We start from the raw sequence: 20,363 nt of genomic DNA on the forward strand, positions 1-20,363 counted from the left end.
TTTTCCTTTATAAGTTATTAAAAAATATTGAGTATAGTTCCCTGTGCTATACAGTAGGTCCTTGTTGGTTATCTCTTTTATATACAGTAATGTGTATATGTTTATCTTAATTTCCAAATTTATCCCTCACCCCAACACTTTACCTTTTGGTAGCCGTAAATTTGTATTTTTTGTTTTGATTTATTTGTTGTTTTGTTGGCTGTACCCACGGCATACAGAAGTTCCCAGGCCAGGGATCAAATCTCTGCCACAGCAGTGGCAATGTTGGATCGTTATCTCATGAAGCTACCCGGAACTCCCATAAGTTTGTTTTCTGTGTGGGTCTATTTCTGTTTTGTAAATAAGTTCATTTTTTTTTTTAAGGTTCCACATATAAGTAATACCATATAAATATCTTTAATAGCAAATAATGTACTATCTTTTGCCTTTTAAGTATTTGAGACCAGTATAGAATACTTTGATTTGTCTCTTATCTCAGGACTGTGGTACTAGTTGCTAACATTTTTAAGTAGTAGTTATCAAGTGCACATATTCATGACTAAGATTTCTAGTCTTGAAGCCCAGACCTTCTACTCTTACTGATAATTTTGAGGTCAAGTGAAAAATGAGTCTAGGAGGATACTTCTATCAGGTGTGCATAAAAGAGGAGTATTTTGTTTGTTTTTCTCTGCATGAAATGAACAGGGTTACACTGGAATAAATCTCAAATCACTAAACCTCCTGTACTCTTCCTAGCGGTGGCTTTGAGTGAGACAGAGGGCTTGACAGTATTTAATAAGATGTTGGAGGAGTTCCCATTGTGGTTCAGCAGAAAAGAACCCGACTACTGGAGTTCCCATCGTGGCTCAGTGGTTAACGAGGAACCAACTAGGAACCATTAGGTTGTGGGTTTGATCTCTGACCTTGCTCAGTGGGTTAAGGATCCACGTTGTCTCAAGCTGTGGTGTAGGTTGCAGGTGCAGCTCAGATCCCACATTGCTGTGGCTGTAGCATAGGCGGGCAGCCACAGCTCCAATTCAACCCTAGCCTGGGAACTTCCATATGCTGTGGGTGCTGCCCTAAAAAGACAGAAAAAAAAAAAAGATATTGGAGACTCTTTTGAACAATGAAATGCTTCTTGAGCATGGAGCAAACACTTTTTTTTGTTTTAAACTTACTTTTTTATTAAAGTATAGTTGATTTACATTGTTGTGCCAATTTATGCTATACAGCAAAGTGACCTATTCATAGATATATATACATTCCTTTTCTTATATTATCTTCCATCATGGTCCCTCCCAGGAGATTGGGTATAGCTCCCTGTGCTGTATAGTAGGACCTAATTGCTTATCTATCCTAAATGTAATAGCATCTACTAACCCCAAGCTCCCTGTCCATCCCACTCCCTTCCCTCTCCCTGTTGGCAACCACAACTCTATGTCTGTGAGTCTGTTTCTCTTTTGTATATAGGTTCATTTGTGCCTTACTTTATTTATTTTATTATTTACTTACTTATTTTGCTTTTTAGGGCCTCACCTTCAGCATATGGACGTTCCCAGGTCAGGGGATGAATCGGAGCTATATCTGCTGGCCTACTCCACAGCCACAGCAATGTGGGATTCGAACCATGTCTGTGACCTACACCACAGCTCATGGCAACACCAGATCCCTAACCCACTGATCGAGGTCAGGGATCGAAGTCGTGTCCTCAGGGATACTAGTCAGGTTTGTTACCTCTGAGCCACAAGGGGAACTCCCTGTGCTATATTTTAGATTCCACATATAAGTAATATCATATGGTATTTATCTTTCTGATTTATTTCATTAATATGATAATCTCTTTTTTTTCAGAGCTTATTAACCAGTTTGCTTTTATAGATTTATTTCTTTTTATTTTTATTGGGATCTTAAAAAAATTTTTTTTCATTACAGTTGATTTATAATGTGTCAATTTCTTTTTTTTCTTTTTTTGTCTTTTCTAGGGCCGCTCCCGTGGCATATGGAGGTTCCCAGGCTAGGGGTCTAATCGGAGCTGTAGCTGCCAGCCTACACCAGAGCCACAGCAACTCGGGATCCGAACCACGTCTGCAACCTACATCACAGCTCACGGCAGGATCTCATTGCCTGTCCACTCCAGATGCAGTAGTTTGCATCTACTAATTCCAAACTCCCAGTCCCCTCTCCCCTTTGGCAACTACGAGTCTGTTCTCCATGTCCATGAGTTTGTTTCTTTTCAGTAGAGAGTTCATTTGTGCCATATATTAGATTCCAGATATGTGTTATCATATGGTATTTGTCTTTCTCTTTCTGACTTATTACTTCACTTATTATGAGAATCTCTAATTCCATCCATGTTGCTGCAAATGGCATTATTTTGTTATTTTTTATGGCTGAATAGTATTCCATTGTGTGTGTATATACCACATCTTTTTTTTTTTTTTTTTTTTTTGTCTTTTGCCTTTTTGTTGTTGTTGTTGTTGTTGTTGTTGCTATTTCTTGGGCCGCTCCCGCGGCATATGGAGGTTCCCAGGCTAGGGGTCGAATCAGAGCTGTAGCTGCCAGCCTATGCCAGAGCCACAGCAACGCGGGATCCGAGCCGCGTCTGCAACCTACACCACAGCTCACGGCAACGCCGGATCGTTAACCCACTGAGCAAGGGCAGGGACCGAACCCGCAACCTCATGGTTCCTAGTCGGATTCGTTAACCACTGCGCCACGACGGGAACTCCCATACCACATCTTAATTCAGCCATCTGTCTGTGGACATTTAGGTTGTTTCCATGTCTTAGCTATTGTGAATAGTGCTGCAGTGAGCTTAGGGGTGCATGTTCATGAAATTTTTGTCTCTATATATGCCCAGGAATGGGATTGCTGGAACATATGGTAGTTCTGTCCATACTGTTTTCCACAGTGATTGTACCAATTTACATTCACAGCAACAGTGTAGGAGTGTTCCCTTTTCTCTACACCTTCTCCAACATTTGTTATTTGTAGACTTATTAATGATGGCCATTCTGATTGGTGTGAGGTGGTACCTCATTGTAGTTTTGATTTGCATTTCTCTAATAATTTGTGATGGTGAGCATTTTTTTGTGTGCCTACTCTGTCCATCAGTATGTCTTCTTTGGAGAAATGTCTGTTTAGGTCTTCTGCCCATTTTTCAGTTGGATTGTTTGGTTTTTGATTGTTGAGTTTTATGAGTTGTTTGTATATTTTGGAGATTAAGTCCTTGCTGGTTGCATCATTTGCAAGTATATTCTCCCATTCTGTAGGTTGTGTTTTTGTTGTTGTTGTTGTTGTTTTTTCCGTTCTTAGGGCCACACCTGTGGCATATGGAGGTTCCCAGGCTATGAGTCAAATCAGAGCTACAGCTGCTGGCCTATGCCATAGCCACAGCAACACAGGATCCAAGCATGTCTGCGACCTACACCATAGCTCGCAGCAATGCCACATCCTTAACCCACTGAGCAAGGCCGGGAATTCAAGCCACAACCTCATGGTTCCTAGTCGGATTTGTTTCCGCTGCGCCACGATGGGAACTCCTATTTTTGTTTTTTATTTCTATTGCCTTGGGAGACTGACCTAAGAAAACATTTGTATGGTTTATGTCAGAATGTTTTGCCTATGTTCTCTTCTAGGAGTTTTATGGTGTCATGTCTTAACATTTAAGTCTTTAAACCATTTTGAGTTTATTTTTGTATATAGTGTGAGGGTGTGTTTGGAGCAAGTGCTTGTGAAGGTAAATGAGAACTTGCATGCATTGTTGTTTTTTGTTTGTTTATTTTTTCTTTTTGTCTTTTTATCTTTTCTAGAGCTGAACCTGTGGCATATGGAGCTTCCCAGGCTAGGGGTCTAATCGGAGCTGTAGCTGCCAGCCTACACCACAACCACAGCAATGTGGGGTCCAAACAGTGTCTGTGACCTACACCACAGCTCACGGCAACACTGGATCCTTAACCCACTGAGCCAGGCCAGGGATCAAACCCGCAACCTCGTGTTCCTAGTCAGATTTGTTAACCACTGAGCCACAACAGGAACTCCCACATGCATTGTTTTTTTGTTTTGTCTTTTTTGTCTTTTTAGGGCCGAACCTGCAGCACATGGAGGTTCCCAGGCTAGGGGTTGAATTGGAGCTGTTGCTGCTGGCCTCTGCCAGAGCCACAGCAATTCCAGATCTAAACCACGTCTGCCACCTACACCACAGCTCAGGGTAATGCCGGATCCTTAACCCACTGAGCAAGGCCAGGGATCGAACCCACAATCTCATGGTTCCTAGTTGGATTCGTTTCCGCTGCACCACAATGGGAACTCCAAGCATGCATTGTTTTTAAGATACACTCCTCTGTGGTCTTGAAACTCATGCCTTTTTTTCTGGGAAGATTTAGAGGTTGGAACAGAACAAAGTGGGATGCCAGAATAGTTTTTTTAAGCCTCTGAAGTTCACCTGGCTAAAAATAGTTTTAGTGAGGAATATGGATAGATTGTTCTTGGTAACTACCCATAGCAGCAGTACCTTTTATTTTACTTATTTTTAAAATTAGGTTATATATTCATATAGTTCAAAATTCAAAAGATTGAAAGGGCATATTACTCTAAAACTTCTTCCTCCCACCCAGCCATGCAAATTTCTCTTTTTATAGGCAACTGGTATTAAATAATTTTTTATGCATCTTATGAGAGGGATAGTCTATATATAGATGAAAGAAAACATGGTATAATTTGTTTTTCTCTTCTTTATACGTAACTGGTGGCATACTAGATACTTTATTTATTTAGTCTTTTAGGGCTGCACCCACGGTATATGAAGGTTCCCAGGCTAGGGGTCTAATCAGAGCTGTAGTCGCTGGTCTACACCACAGCAATGTCAGATCTGAGCCGCCTCTGTGACCTATACCACAGCTCTCAGCAACGCTGGATCCTTAACCCAGGAGCGAGGCCAGGGATCGAACCCGCAACCTCATGGTTCCTAGTCAGGATCGTTTCTGCTGTGCCATGACAGGAACTCCCAAGACAAGACTTTTAAATGCAATTTACCTTACCCTAGAATAATAGATCTTATACTACTATAAAGGGCATTATTAAGTCAGCTGATAAAATTGGCATATGAATGGTAGGTTAAATAAAAGTATTATAAAAATGTAATTTATGAAGTTAATAACAATGCTGTGTTTATGTAAGAAAATATTCTGTTCTTACAAAATATACTCTAAAAATGTTTAGGGGTAAAAGGCCATGATGTATTTAATCTGCCTCTAATGGGTTCAGGGAAAAGAGTAAAATGTATTTGTATAGGGCATTCCCATTCTGGCTCGCTGGTTAAGAACCCAACTAGTATCCATGAGGATGTGGGTTCGATCCCTGGTCTTGCTCAGTAGGTTAAAGGATTCAGCATTGCTGTGAGCTGTGATAGCAGGTATGGCTTGGATCTTGCATTGCTGTGGCTGTGGTGTAGGCCAGCAGCTACAGCTCTGATTTGATCTGTCATGTATTAAGGAGTTCCGCTATTGTTGTTTCTAGATTTTTGCTATTACAAGCAATTCTTCAGTGAATAATTTATTAGTTGTTTTGTATAGGTGAGAATTCTGTAGGATGAGAAATTGCTGAACCAAAAGGAATAATACTTTAAATTTTGATACATCTGGTCGCAGCACCTTAAAATAAGTTGCTGATGGCTAATCACCATTAAACCCCAGAGAAAGAGGGTTCTGGTTTCTCCCTTTCTGAACAAATTTATTATTCTTTCTCTGCAGTGTGCACATGAAGATTGAGGAAAAGATCACACTAACCTGTGGGCGAGATGGAGGATTACAGAATATGGAGTTGCACGGCATGATCATGCTTAGGATCTCAGATGATAAATTTGGCCGAATTCGACTTCATGTGGAAAATGAAGATAAGAAAGGGGTGCAACTACAGGTGTGTAGTGGCTTTTGAAAAGAGAATATTAAGGCTTTCATCTACCTAGCACAGTCTTTCTCATCTGGGGTTCCTTATATGAACCACAGAACACAGAAGATTATTTAAGTTTTATCACTAGTGCCATTCTAGATGCCTAGGAAAGAAGTTAATTTATTACCTACAAATGATGCCTTGAGTCAATAAACGCCTTCCCAAGCTGGTTGTGAATGACTGACAGAAACTGTTTGAGTATGGACTTTTAATATTAGAATTGTATGAAAAGTTATTTAGAAATCTAATGACTTCATACTGACAAAAGTACAAAGAGATGCTTATCTATTACTATTTTGCAAAGAGTAAATTCATTTAGGATATTGCTTGAAATATAGTTTAAAAAACAACAAAAGTTTAAAAAGTTAATAGAGAGGTATTTTATTAAAATAAGTTGTGATGCTTAAGTTTATTCATTCTGCTGCTATATTAACTGCTAATGCTTATTTTGTTAGCTGAAAGGCAATATATAATGGTCTATTTGAAAAGTGCATAAAATTTTTACAAAATAAATATGTATATTCCACCTACCTAGATATGTTAGAGATTTTATATTATTATGTTTATATTATTCTTTTTACATTTTGTTTAGATAATCTTCTGTCTCTTGTCACAAGAACAAAGCTTTTTCAGAGAAGAAAGTGATTTTGTCCACTTTTTTCCCTTTCACAACCAGCACACAGTTGTCTTTTGGAAGTAGTGCTTATATATTATTTGACAACAGCTTTACTGGCTCCCCCCCCCTTTTTTTTAATAGTTGATTTACAATGTTCTGTCAATTTCTGCTGTACACTTTGCTATCCTAAAGTTATTTCTTTTTCCTTTTTTCCTCCTAATATTACTTCTTTTTAAAAAAATCGGTCTTTCATGGAGTGCCCATCATGGCTCAGGGGAAATAGTCCGACTAGGAACCATAGGTTGTGGGTTCAATCTCTGGCCTTGCTCAGTGGGTTAAGGATCTGGCATTGCTGTGAGCTTTGGTGTAGGTCACAGACAAGTCTTGAATCTGGTGTTGCTATGACTGGTACGTAGGCCCGAGGCTATAGCTCTGATTTGACCCTAGCCTGGGAACCTCCATATGCCATGTGTGTGGCCCTAAAAAGCAAAAAATAAAATAAAATAAAATTTTTTTAAAAATTAGTCTTTCTTAGTTGGCCTAAGTTTGAACAACTTTCAGCTCTCTAGGCAAAATTGCAACTAAACTTTCCACGGAGCTTTTCCCTCCCCACCCTCCTTAGTATAAGGCTGGACAGCTAGTTGACCCAGACAGCTGATCAGCATCTAACATTAGTCATCTACTTGGCAAGCATGGCCCCACCATGAGGCTGCTTCATGTGAAGCGTTTTTGTAAAGGATTTGGTTAATGGTCTTTTAATTTTTTCAATTACAAAATTACCAACTTGTTACTTACAAAATGGAGTTAAAATTACTTTTTTTAGGAGTTCCCGTCGTGGCGCAGTGGTTAACGAATCCGACTAGGAACCATGAGGTTGCGGGTTCGGTCCCTGGCCTTGCTCAGTGGGTTAACGATCCGGCGTTGCCGTGAGCTGTGGTGTAGGTTGCAGACGCAGCTCGGATCCCGCGTTGCTGTGGCTCTGGCGTAGGCCGGTGGCTACAGCTCCGATTCGCCCCCTAGCCTGGGAACCTCCATATGCCGCGGGAGCGGCCCAAGAAATAGCAACAACAACAACAACAAAAAAGACAAAAAAAAAAAAAAAATTACTTTTTTTATTACTATTTTTTAAATATATTAAAACTTTTTTTTTTTTTTTTTTTTTTTTTTTTTGGTCTTTTCTAGGGCCACTCCCGCAGCATATGAAAGTTCCGTGACTAGGGGTCTAATCAGAGCTGTAACCACTGGCCTACGCCAGAGCCACAGCAACTCAGGATCCGAGCTGCGTCTGCAACCTGCACCACAGCTCACGGCAACGCCGGATCCTTAACCCACTGAGCAAGGTCAGGGATCTAACCCGCAACCTCATGGTTCCTAGTTGGATTTGTTAACCACTGCGCCACGATGGGAACTCCAAATGTATTAAATCTTTAAAAGTCTTTGAAGAAGGGAAGTCTTTCTTCAAATCAAAAAGAACTATACTTTTTTTGGTACCCTATTTAGATGTTTAAATTATGGACCATGTAAGGCCAGAAGGAATTTATTTCCTGTTTTAGCATGTCTGAACCTCAGAAGTTTTCTTTTCCTTGTTTCAGACCCATCCAAATGTGGATAAAAAACTTTTCACTGCAGAATCTCTCATTGGCTTGAAGAATCCAGAGAAGTCATTTCCAGTCAACAGTGATGTAGGAGTGCTAAAGTGGAGACTACAAACCACAGAGGAATCTTTTATTCCACTGACAAGTAGGTGCCTCTGGCCAGTCCTACTAAGCTATTATGCACTGAGAACTAGAAATAGCCCTGGCTTATACAGTCTTATGTTCATCACCATAATTCTTTCTGACAGAATGACGGTCTTTCAAAATGAACTCAGTGCTGCATTTCATGTGTTGTAATGATTAGCATTAATTTTTTTTTTTTTTTTTTTTGGTCTTTTTTTTGCCTTTTCTAGGGCTGCTCCCACAGCATATGGAGGTTCCCAGGCTAGGGGTCTAATTGGAGCTGTAGCTGCTCGCCTATGCCACAGCCACAGCAACACAGGATCTGAGCCGTGTCTGTAACCTACACCACCATTCACTGCAACGCCGGATCCTTAATGCACTGAGCAAGGCTAGGGATCAAACCCAAAACTTCTTGGTTCCTAGCTGGATTCATTAACCACTGAGCCATGACGGGAACTCCAAGCATTAATTTTTAATACCTTTAATTTTGAAGCCATTTTTTTTTCTTTTTCGGCTGCACCTACAGTTTGTGGAAGTTTCTAGGCCAGAAGTTGAATCTGAGCCACATCTGTGGCAACACCAGATCCTTAACCCATTGTGCTGGGCCAGGGATCGAACTGGTGCTGCCACAGAGACAAGCTGGATCATTAACCCACTGTGCCACAGCAGGACTCCTGAAATCATTATTTTTAATTTTTAAAAATAATTTCATTTATTTATTTAAAGGCCACACCTGCGGCATATGGAAGATGTCAGTCTAGGGGTCGAATCAAAGCTACAGCTGCTGGCATGTACCACAGCCAGCAGTAACACCAGATCCAAGCTGCATCTGTGACCTGTGCTGCAGCTTGTGGCAATGCAGGATCTTTAACCCACTGAGCGAGGCTAGGGATTGAACCTGCATCCTCATGGATACTAGTGGAGTTCGTTTCTTCTGAGCCACAAGTAGGAGCTCCCTGAAACCATTATTTTTAATAGTTTACGTTAGGATGTTTCTGGCCTGCAGTTGTCTGTTTTGATTTACCATCTTCTCCTTTTTCTAATGTTATACCTGCTTTGCTTTTCTCTTCAGTCAATTGCTGGCCCTCGGAAAGTGGAAATGGTTGTGATGTCAACATAGAATATGAACTGCAAGAAGATAATTTAGAACTGAATGATGTGATTATCACCATCCCACTCCCGTAAGTTCCCCATATAATTATTTTTTCTGTAGTGAGTTTATAGAACTAACCTTTTGGAGGCAGCACTTAGCTGGCTGTCATTCTGTTTGTTTCTCATAAAGGCCAGGTGTGAAAGAAGCCAGGTTCAGAAGGCAGCATATTTACTTTGATTCCACATATAAGACATTCTGAAAAGATAATACACTTAGAAATCAGACATTTGACTGCAAAGAGAGGAAGCATTTGATTGCAGAGGAGCACAAGGGAACTTTTGGAGATGATGCAAGTGGTCTATGGCCTGATTATAATGGTGCTTACAGGATACATCTTTAAGAATGCATTGAGCTGTACACTTTTAAAGGAGTGGGTTTTACTGACTTTAAAGTCAAACAAAGCTGGTTCTAGAGCTGTTTTTAGTCCTTGGTCCTCAGTTTGTTCATATAGTAATGAAGGTTTCCAGAAGGGGGAGCCAGTTCTCAATCAGACTTCTTTCCTCTTTTGTTTTGCAACTGTGAAGGGAATTGAGTCTGTCAGACTAAATTTTTCTTTTTCACTTTGCTCTCTAAACTTTCGGCTGAAGATGAGAGTATGTTTTCAAAGATCCCATTCTTGCTGAAAACAAGATATCTGTATTAGTTTCAGCAGATTTTCCCACAGCTTTATTGAATTATAGTTGACAAGCAAGTAAACTACATATATTTAAAATCATTATAATCTAATAAGTTTTGACATGTATGCATCTATGAAACCATCATCACAATTAAGATAACAAAATATTTGTTACCCCCAGGAGTTTGGTACCAGTGAGTTTTTTGTTTTTTAATTTTGGGGTATAGTTGCTTAGTTCCAGTAAGCTTTTGATGTATGCTTAAATGGCCTACCTTCCTGGGATCTTCTAGAAATACTGTCTACCTTGTTTATCTCCTCACTAGCGGATGACTGTAAACTGTTATTACTTCACATTGAATCCCTACTCCTCTCCTCTGACTCTTCTCACTCCAGTGATCAACTATAGGGCTTAATTATGAATACCCAGTAAGTGTATTCTTAGTGTGTTTTTACTGTTAAATTGCTCAGTTATTGGAGTTCCTATCATGGCGCAGTGGAAACAAATCTGACTAAGAACCATGAGGTTGTGGGTTTCATCCCTGGCCTAGCTCAGTGGGTTAAGGATGCAGTGTTGCCTTGAGCTGTGGTGTAAGTCACAGACTCAGCTCGGATCCTGCGTTGCTGTGGCAGTGGTGTAGGCCAGCAGCTACAGCTCCAGTTAGACCCCTAGCCTGGGAACCTCCATATGCCTCGGGTACAGCCCTAAAAAGCAAAATAAATAAATAAAAATATAAACTAAAGTGAAATTAGATTTAAATTATGGTTTGAGGAGTTCCCATGGTGGCTCAGTGGTTAATGAATCCGACTAGGAACCATGATATTGCGGGTTCGATCCCTGGCCTTGCTCAGTGAGTTAAGGATCCAGCGTTGCTGTGAGCTGTGGTGTAGGTCGCAGACGCGGCTCAGATCCCACGTTGCTGTGGTTCTGGTGTAGGCTGGCAGCTACAGCTCAGATTAGATCCCTAGCCTGGGAACCTCCATATGCCATGGGAGCGGCCCTAGAAAAGGCAAAAAGACAAATAAATAAACAAACAAACAAACAAAAGTTTGATTCAGGCCTTCGCATGGCCAGGTCTTGTTTTAATTATTCTTATTGGCATATTTAAAAATATGCTTTATTACCAGTATCCCCTTTAATGGGCTAATAATCATCTTATTCACAGCTTGGTTGTTATTTCAGAACAGTAGATGGCTACCTTGAACCATTGTAAGACTTGGCGTTGGTGACAGGTGTGGGTTTTATTTTGTTAAGATTTATTTTACTGGACTATTTTTAGGATGCCACAAGTTTTAGGCCTCTCCATCCACCCTGTAATTGTGGTTATGATGGTTTCCTGTGTCTTAGTTAAGTTTTGCCATTGAAATCTCCAGAAGGGACCCTTAGACAGCATTTTACTCTGTTGTCTAGAACTGATCAAATTAGAGGAGATCAGAATCAGAATTGGAACAAGGGCAAAGAGAAGAAACATATACAACTGGGACCATGAAATCGATAAGGAAGAGTTAATTGTGCTATATCTCCCTTAAAGTTTTCTTTGTCTCTGTTATTTACCCTGCCCCTAATACAAACATTGGATGTCACTGGTGAGTTAAAAGATGGTAAATTTAGAATGTGTAGGAGTAGGCGACACTGCCTGTCAGCCATATGTGGGGGTACAGAGTACATCCTAACTAACCCTGGTTCTCCTGCAGATTAAGGACAACTATGCATCTCTCTCTCCCTTCATGTTCAAATTTTGCCCAGGGGTAATTATACTTTTACTTATCAAATAAATTTCACTAATTGGATTTTAAATCAAGTAAACACTCTGGTATCAAACTACAGTAAGTTTTGAAACCTTCTAAAATCTTTTGAAGACATTGTCTCAGGGGCCCATTTCATCTCTGTTCTAAATAAGGTGTTTACAGGAGTTCCCGTTGTGGCGCAGTGGTTAACGAATCCGACTAGGAACCATGAGGTTTTGGGTTCCATCCCTGGCCTTGCTCAGTAGGTTAAGGATCCAGCGTTGCTATGAGCTGTGATGTAGGTTGCAGACACGGCTCGGATCCCGAGTTGCTGTGGCTCTGGCGTAGGCCGGTGGCTACAGCTCCGATTAGACTCCTAGCCTGAGAACCTCCATATGCTGCAGGAGCGGCCCTAGAAAAGGCAAAAAGACCGAAAAAAAAAAAAAAATCTGTTTACAGTCCCCCCCACTGTTATCATCAACCTGTTTTTCCCCTCATTGGCACCTATAAAGAGAGCTACACTATGTTAAATTCCTTCTTGACAAGGCAGCAGACCATTAGTGCAGAATTTTTAGAAATAAATCCCTCTTAACACATTTGTCAGCTTCAGTCCTCTGCTAGCTCCAGATCTAGTGTACAAGTTGGAGCAGCCCATGGCTGTTTGTACCAATTATATATGTTGCATATATCTGTACCTACAAAAGGAATGAGTGACACCTTTAGCTGAGGTGCCTGAACTTTATTTATTTATTTATATTATTTTTTAATTACTAAATGAATTTTATTATATTTATAGGTGTACAGCAGCCATCACAACCAAATTTTATAGCATTTCCGTCCCAGATCCTCAGTGCACCCTCCCACCTTAACGTGCTCAAACTTTGAACCTTGAAATTAGTAGGGAGTCTAATTCTTTCTAGGACTATATAAAAGTGGGCAGAACTTGAGAACCATAATCAAATTTGGGGCTGTTTTTCCTTGGCAGAGTTCTTCTAGCTATGGACAGCTAACTCGATTCGGATGTTTCTTATGACAGATCTGGTGTTGGTGCACCGGTGATTGGCGAAATTGATGGCGAGTATCGACATGACAGTCGACGAAATACTTTGGAGTGGTGCCTGCCAGTGATTGATGCCAAAAATAAGAGCGGCAGCCTTGAGTTCAGCATTGCTGGGCAGCCCAACGATTTCTTCCCTGTTCAAGTCTCCTTCGTCTCCAAAAAAAATTACTGTAACATACAGGTATTCCCCGCAACCTTTTTTTTGGCCGCCCCCACATCTTGCAGAAGTGCTCAGGCCAGGGATCAAATCTGAGCTACAGCAGTGACAACACCAAATCCTTATCCACTAGGCCACCAGGAAACTCCCCATTTTAATAGAGAGCTTATATGGGGAAAGTGGTAGCACAGATGTCAGATAGGCAGTATGGCTTCATGGTCAGAGCAGGAAATCAGAAAAGCTAGTGTTCTCCATGGATTCTGTTGCTACATCATTGTATAATCTTGGTCAAATTCTTCATGTGCTTTAATCTCAATTTTCCTCTCTAATCAAAGTAAAGAATTTGAAAATGTCCAGGTATAAAAGTACTTATGGGTCGTGCAAGAGTCCTATCTCTTAGTTTTATAATCTCATACATCTTAAAATCCATTTGCCAAAATACTCAACACCAAAATACTCAACACATGACTTAGTACTACCTTTTGTATTGTCACTTGGTTTGAACCCAAAAATAGAAAGAAAGTTTATTTGGAATGCAAAATTATTGCCAAAAATGCTGATTCTAGTACAAATGGATACAATTTTTGTTTTAGTTTATGTCACAGCCTACCTTCATTAATATAGATAATCATAAGCCAGTTCTATTGTAAACTTTGTCCTCTAGGTAGGCAAAGCAATGGAAATTTGTGAACTCTTCCTTTAGATCATTATTTTTAACTCATTATTCCTCCAGTTTTTGAAATTTCATTACAAGGACCCAGTTCACATTGTTGTCCTCCCTTTGACTTGTTGATTTGCTTGCTATCCTGACACTGTCTTATCTTCCCAGATGGACTCTGTCTCACCTGTAAGTGCTTGGGAAGCTATAGTTTGCTCTTTTGGAAAATTCCGAAGAACAGTTCTCTCTCTTTCCCCTCTCAGTTATTGGCTTAACCCCATCAATATTAGGGGCACATTGTTGAACCCAAGACATTTCCTGTTAGGGACCATTTGAAGAACAGGACCGTATAATTCCTCTCTCAGAACCTCATTAGAAAATATGAATCAATGGTTCGAGTATTGTATTGATGCCATTTCAGGCACTGTTATTTCAGGTAGTTCATTAAACTGGACACTTATTATTATTAATAAAAAGAAACCTCAGTAGAAGGACTCAGCCACATCTAGAAAATAAATATCATAGAGCAGCTTAATAAGACTTTGAGAGCAAATTGAACAGTGTTGAATTGTTAGAATGTTTCATTTTGGGTGAAAATGTTATTGATCATCCTAATAGAATGTCTAAGACTTTCATTGGTTTTATAGGGCAGAGCCTGGGCAGTGGCCACTCATTCTGGCCACTCTACGTGTCTTTCCAACAGTTATTATTTCTATATTGAGGGCAGATTAATTATGTTGGTGGGGAAAGGTGATGTTATGAGCCACAGTTGTGAATTGAACTTTTTTTTTTAGTATTTCTGGGTTACTTTTAAAACTGTTTTGGGGAATTTGCTCTGTTCTATACTGAGAATTTAGCTAGCACCTTAAAGACCCACTATCCTCAGGAGTTCCCGTCGTGGTTCAGTAGTAATGAACCCAACTAGTCTCCGTAAGGATGTGGGAGTGATCTCTGGCCTCGCTCAGTGGGTTAAAGATCTGGCGTTGCTGTGAGCTGAGGTGCAGGTTCCAGACACGGCTTGGGGTTGCTGTGGCCGTGGCTGTAGTGTAGGTTGGTGGCTGCAACTGCAATTCATCCCCTAGCCTGGAAACTTCCATATGCTGCAAGTTCAGCCCTAAAAAGAAAAAGAAAAAAAAAAAAAAAAAAAAAGACCCACCATCCTGCTGTTTTACCTTCTTTTTATTTGTTTTCCTAGGTTACCAAAGTGACCCAGGTAGATGGAAACAGCCCTGTAAGGTTTTCCACAGAGACCACTTTCCTAGTGGATAAGTATGAAATTCTGTAATACCAAGAAGAAGGAACCGAAAAGGAACATTTTCAAATTAATAAAGAAGAAGCCAACAGTGGCTGAAGTTTTTTCCAAATCTACAAGCCATTGGAGACCCTTTTTTTCAAATACAGTGCACGATTCTCTGAGCGCAAAGGACCCTCAACTCATCCCCAGTGTTTCAGTGTCACAGAGACATTCTTTGGCAAAGAAATGACACAAAACATAAAAGGAAAGGCTGCTGATTTCTTTGGCAGATTTTACTGGCCAGCAGGATAGCAAGCTCTCCAGAGACTGCCCCCAGTTAAAAACTTTCTCTGCCTTCTCCTGAGTTGCTCTTTTATTTTAATCTCTAAATGTATTTCATAGTTTGTTTTTTAAAAGTTTTCTCTGTGGAAGATTTTAATCTTTCATACTCTTTTCTTTTACCTTCATTTTTTTTCTTTCCGTATATCCAATCAAGCACTGGACTCATCTGCAAATAGGTATTGCATTTGGCACTCCAGGAACAGGTTGAGCTAATCCGTTTTTGATTTTTGGACTATACAGCTGAACTATTTGAGGAGTATGGGATCTAGAAGTTAAAAGCTTAGGCTGTCTAGTGTCTTTTTCCTATATCTGTTCATCCCTCCATTCCTTTGCCAAGCTGTCTTTCTTTCAGGCCTGTCCCTCCAGATTAGAACACTACTGTGAATCCCATTTGTGTCCATATTAACAGACAGCTGAGAAGCACTTTTCAACTATTTGGGAGGAAAATGGTCACATTCAGTTAGGGATTTCACACCCATAGGTAATCATGTCTGTGGCTGGTGCTCCCCAGTCTTCCATTCTCCATATTTTGGGTACTTCGGCAAAAGCATGAAGCTCATGGTCTTAATAATCCATTCCTTCCCTGAGATTCACCACCTCCCTCTTCCTGGATGTTCTCTATGTCATCAGTTTTCTCCTTTCTGTCAGAGATGAGGTTATAATATTGGCCCTAAAGTGTCAAGGAGACTCCATTTTTTTGCCACCAGGTTTTTAGCATTTCAACATGCAGCTGATTATATTGCTATGTAGGGATTACTGATACATACTCCATTTAACCTTCTAGCCTGCCCAACATTTTTTCAGCAGCCTGTCTATCCCTGTCTCTGAAATCCTTCCTTTTTTTGCCCTAAGGCTTTTCTGTCAAGTGTCGTCATATAGTGGTTGTTTCTCAACTCCATCTTATTCATTACTTTTTTTCAGTGAAGAAGACATCAGCCAGCCCATCATTGGCTTTTAACCCAGTATTGGACTGGTGGTTGGTGGAGTAGCTGTCAGGCTGCAGCCACAGGCCAGGGGAAGAGACAGGTGACTGTAGATGATCTCCTGCACTTTCAGCAGGTTAGAGGGAACCACTCCTACTCTGAGTGACATCTGGCCTTCCCTGCAAAGAGTGTACTTACTGTACTTGAAGCAAAGCAGTCACATACAAATGACCATGGATGGAATTGTTTGCCAAAGAAATTTTTGGCCTTTCCCTTTCCCTTAACTGCATCAGGGAAGAATACTTACTTATCTCTAGCTTGGTTTCCACATAAGGTTTTTTTGAGGAAGGGGACTGGGACAAGAAATCTGTCATGTAGTTAAGTAGGTAAGAAATCTTATTAATTCAGTTTTGTTTGAGAGTTGCTTGTCCATATGATTTTTTAAAAGTGAAGGTTTCACAAAAACTTTTTTTTCTGAAATTGTTTTTGGGGTAATATTTAAAATGAGAGACATTTTGTAACCCTGTAAAATACATAGGGAATATAACATTCCAGTGTACACAAAGAAGGCAAATTCTTTAATCAAATAAAGAATATTATAAAGTGAATGTTTTTCAGACTTGACTCTCATACTTTGATATCTTGCTAAGTCAGGATGATGTAATGGGATCTAACATTAAAAATTAATAAGTTTCTTTAAGAGGAAGTAATCTCTAAGTGTTCGTTGCCTTTTCTCCCTATTAACAGATATTTTGCCTCCTTGTGTATTTTCTACATTCGAGTACACATACTCCTTACAGTACATTTTTAATTTGATGATATATGTGGACTTTTGATCTTAATTTTGTCAATGGCAGTTTTAGAGTCAGAAAAATTTGGTTTCAATTTTAAAGAATAACCATAGTTGGGGATATCTTGTTCTCTTCCCCATTAGACAAACAGTGGTAAGAAGTAAGTGATACAGGCATGAGTGATGAATGCCTTGGGAGTTGATAATTCCCTCAGAAAAGGCATCTTATTTTTTTTTAATTTAACTTAAATTATTGAATGTCACCAAGTTGTTTAGAAGGCAAATCTGATGAATAATAAGTTTCTGGAATGAAAAAGGTTTTTTTTTTGTAATGGTGAAAGCCAAGATCTTGAATTTTTTTTCCTTGAGAGAAATAGCAAGTATCTGGTCTAATGTTACTCAAGTGTGGGTTGGCGCTGAGACTGTAACGTTAATCCAGTGAAATGAAGCACACCAAAACCACACTGCACCGTCTTGCTGGCAGCTGATCCCTCTACTGCGTCAAGTGGACTTTTTACTTGGCCTCTTATGAGGGAGACTAATAAAATAATTAGATTGGACTGAGCATTCTGTTTAATGTAGATTTATGGTTCTAGCTCTGGGTTAATTAATTCCACACAGAGGCGGTAGGAAGGTAGGTGAATTTCTTTTTTCTTTTTCCTTTTTTTGTCCCATTTTTTAAAATGTTACTGAAGTGTAGTTGATTTACAAGTTGTGATAATTTCTGCTATACAACATAGTGATTCAGCTACACATACATACACATCCATTCTCTTTCAGATTCTTTTCCCATATAGATTATCACAGAATATTGATTGCGTAGAGTTCCCTGTGCTGTACAGCAGGTCCCCATTGGCCAGGCATTAATATACAGTGTGCATGTGCCAATCTCAAAGTGAATTCCTTTTAAAAAAGGTCTGTCATTCACCTACTTGCAGTGTTGAACCCCAAATCCGTGCATCTCTGCCATGAAAATTTGCCCTTCATTTAGCATGGTTCGCATGGGTAGGCTCTGAGCAATTTCTGGGATTGATACAGAATAGCTTTTCTTAAAAGTGTCCATCTGCAGGCTCATGGAAGAAGAGTGGAGAAAAATAAAAGTCCCCATCAGATTTGAAGTTGAACTGGAAATAAACGGTGTACCCTACAGAGCTTTCTTGTCAAGGCAGGTAAGCGTTAACTGCAGCTAGTGATACTCAACGTGGCACTCAGTGAAGGTGAGGAATAGTGCTTCTGTCCAGTAGGTTTCAGATGAATGGCTCAAAAAAGAAAAAAATCTCCGAATTGACTCCCTATACTATGCACATCTCTCATTGCAACATCCTCTCCATTCCCTCTTTTTGCCCCCTTTGGTAAATATATTTGCATGTCTAGAGTTTTTTTTTTTAAAAAACTAGAAGATCTACAAATAGATTGGTTGCTGTATGTTGCTCCTGACCCAAGGGCATAAAGCATCTCTGCAAAAGTCAGTTTCACATCTTACCCTGGCAAGTTAGGGATTGATGTGGAGGCAAACCTTTAGGAAGTTTAGACCACTTTTCCAAATGGAGCTGTTCCCCTCTCAAACACAAGAAGTCAAGCAACCAGGCAGTCTTTAGAAACTTGGGCTACCTACCTACCCCAACCACTACCCTCACTGGCCAAAAAGGAAAGTTTTTTCCCTTGCTGTTGATAGGGCAGGGGCTATCAGGTTATTTAAAGCATTGACCCATTCTGGGAAGCTCTCATAGGTGTACTCTGTGATCAGGTTGATTACCAAACCAGGACTGGCTTTTTGAAAAATGTGTTACAAATTCAAGGCAATGAGAGAAATGGAAATAGGTCATTTCCCATTCTTTTGCCCAAAGGAATGTTTTCAGCTCATAGAAAAGTTCTGAGCCATGGAGGGTAGACAGGACTAGTCTTCCGTCCTACCCAAATTTCTCACTCACCTTGGATATATCTTAGCTATGGGTAGAAGTGTGGACTGTGCAATTTCTAAGACAAGCTGAGAAGAAAGCTGTTCTTTTGCGGCTACTGAAGAAAAAGTTTGAACTTTTTCTCCAAGTTGGATACAGCGAGGAGTTACTTGGCATCATTGCTGCCACCACACCTACACTAATGCTGCCTGGGTTGAGGATCCAAAGAGGCCAGAAAGGATAGCTTCCTGGGATAGGGTGTGTATCTACAGGGCTTGCTTGCTGTAATGAGCAATAATCACCTCTTTCTGGGGCTGGAGGGAGTATAATTTGAGAGGAGGGACAGAGCTGGGAAATGTGCCGTGGCAAAGGCAGGATGGGTGGGGAAATCCACTCCTGACATTCATAGCCAAGTGCAGAGGGCCTTAAAAAAATCCACTCTTCCTTCCACACCCAGCCTTTGCCCTCTCCCCCTGCCTCCACTTCGGAAAGTCTGAAGCATGCTTGGGAAGCTGTTTTTTGCTTTCTTCTCCTCTCTTCCTCCCCCTTTCTAAGCTCCCAGCTGCTCGACCTCTTGCGTAACTGCGAGCGAGCACTGAGTGTTTTGATGGGCTCCAGATGTGGAGCAGGGTGGGGGTGGAGGGTGGGGATGGTAGGTCTGAAGTCTCCTGAGTGCTCTAACTGTGGGAACGCAGGGCCCCAACACAACAGGAACAAGGACACATTGCACAGAGCCTTTATCATGGGGTCAGCTGGTTGCTGGGCTTCGAGGACAGAGAGAAGTTGAGTGATGTCTCAACTCTGTCTCAGCATCTGCAACCTCCGTGGCAGGCTTGATTATTCCCTGAAATTCCTCCTGACCAAGACGGTAAAGAAGAGCTGGAGTTGTGAAACAGTTATGTGAAATCTCTGGGGTACCCCAATCTGAGCCCCTTCCCTCAAATGCTGGGTCTTGGCACATAGGATACAACAGTTGGGTTTTGTTTTTTTGCCTTTTCTTTCTTAATTTTTTTTTTTTAAGCAGAATAGCCTGAAAATTACTTTTATGATCTGCCTCATGAAAGATGGCTAGAATAAAAGTACTTTTATGAGCCTCAACCAGTATGAAAAAAGAATAAGAGGCTTCCACTCTCAACATTGCTCCCCACCCCTGGCCAAATCTTGGGGCTTTCCGGTACATGCTGTAGCCTGATAGTTCGACCTCTGTTAGCTATAGCAGGTAGCTGCAAAGAGCTTCCCTCCCCCTCCCCCTTTTTGTCCATTGCCTGGCTCCAGTCATCTCCTGCCTCCTGCTGTGGGGGGCCCCCTGCTAATGCTGGCCCTGTCAATGAGTGACCAGAGATTCCTGAAGTTCAACCTCCTGTCGTTCCTGAGTTAGGTAGGGAGAGAGGGTACACACTAAAGTCACTGAATCAGAACAAGACTTGTCCCTGATTTTCTGCTATTCTCCCCCCCTGGAATTGGGGGCTTTCTGCTTTCTCCTTGGGGCTTGGGGACTTTCTGCCTTCTCCTTCAGGGAGGAAGAGTCAGTCTCAGAGGTCCCTC

The 20,363-nt window shown here is 40.7% G+C and overlaps 2 protein-coding genes across 2 annotated transcripts in view; both read left to right on the forward strand.

Annotated features, from left to right (window-relative positions):
- ARCN1 (archain 1) overlaps positions 1 to 16,738 on the forward strand; it is a 33,728-nt gene extending 16,990 nt beyond the window's left edge. Inside the window, exons 6-10 of the mRNA XM_003357318.5 lie at positions 5,730 to 5,895; positions 8,137 to 8,284; positions 9,335 to 9,443; positions 12,793 to 12,997; positions 14,827 to 16,738. Coding sequence (XP_003357366.1) covers positions 5,730 to 5,895; positions 8,137 to 8,284; positions 9,335 to 9,443; positions 12,793 to 12,997; positions 14,827 to 14,916 — 718 coding nt within the window. The 3' untranslated portion in view covers positions 14,917 to 16,738. The remainder of the gene's footprint in view (positions 1 to 5,729; positions 5,896 to 8,136; positions 8,285 to 9,334; positions 9,444 to 12,792; positions 12,998 to 14,826) is intronic.
- The window catches only part of IL10RA (interleukin 10 receptor subunit alpha), a 926,736-nt gene that overhangs the window by 572,361 nt on the left and 334,012 nt on the right, over positions 1 to 20,363 (forward strand). The window lies entirely within an intron of this gene.

Source organism: Sus scrofa, chromosome 9, assembly GCF_054392235.1.
Source record: "Sus scrofa isolate SSC_HxYL_T2T_F1_AM1 chromosome 9, Sscrofa_HxYL_maternal_Yorkshire_Landrace_v2.0, whole genome shotgun sequence".
In the NCBI taxonomy this organism is placed as follows: domain Eukaryota; kingdom Metazoa; phylum Chordata; class Mammalia; order Artiodactyla; family Suidae; genus Sus; species Sus scrofa.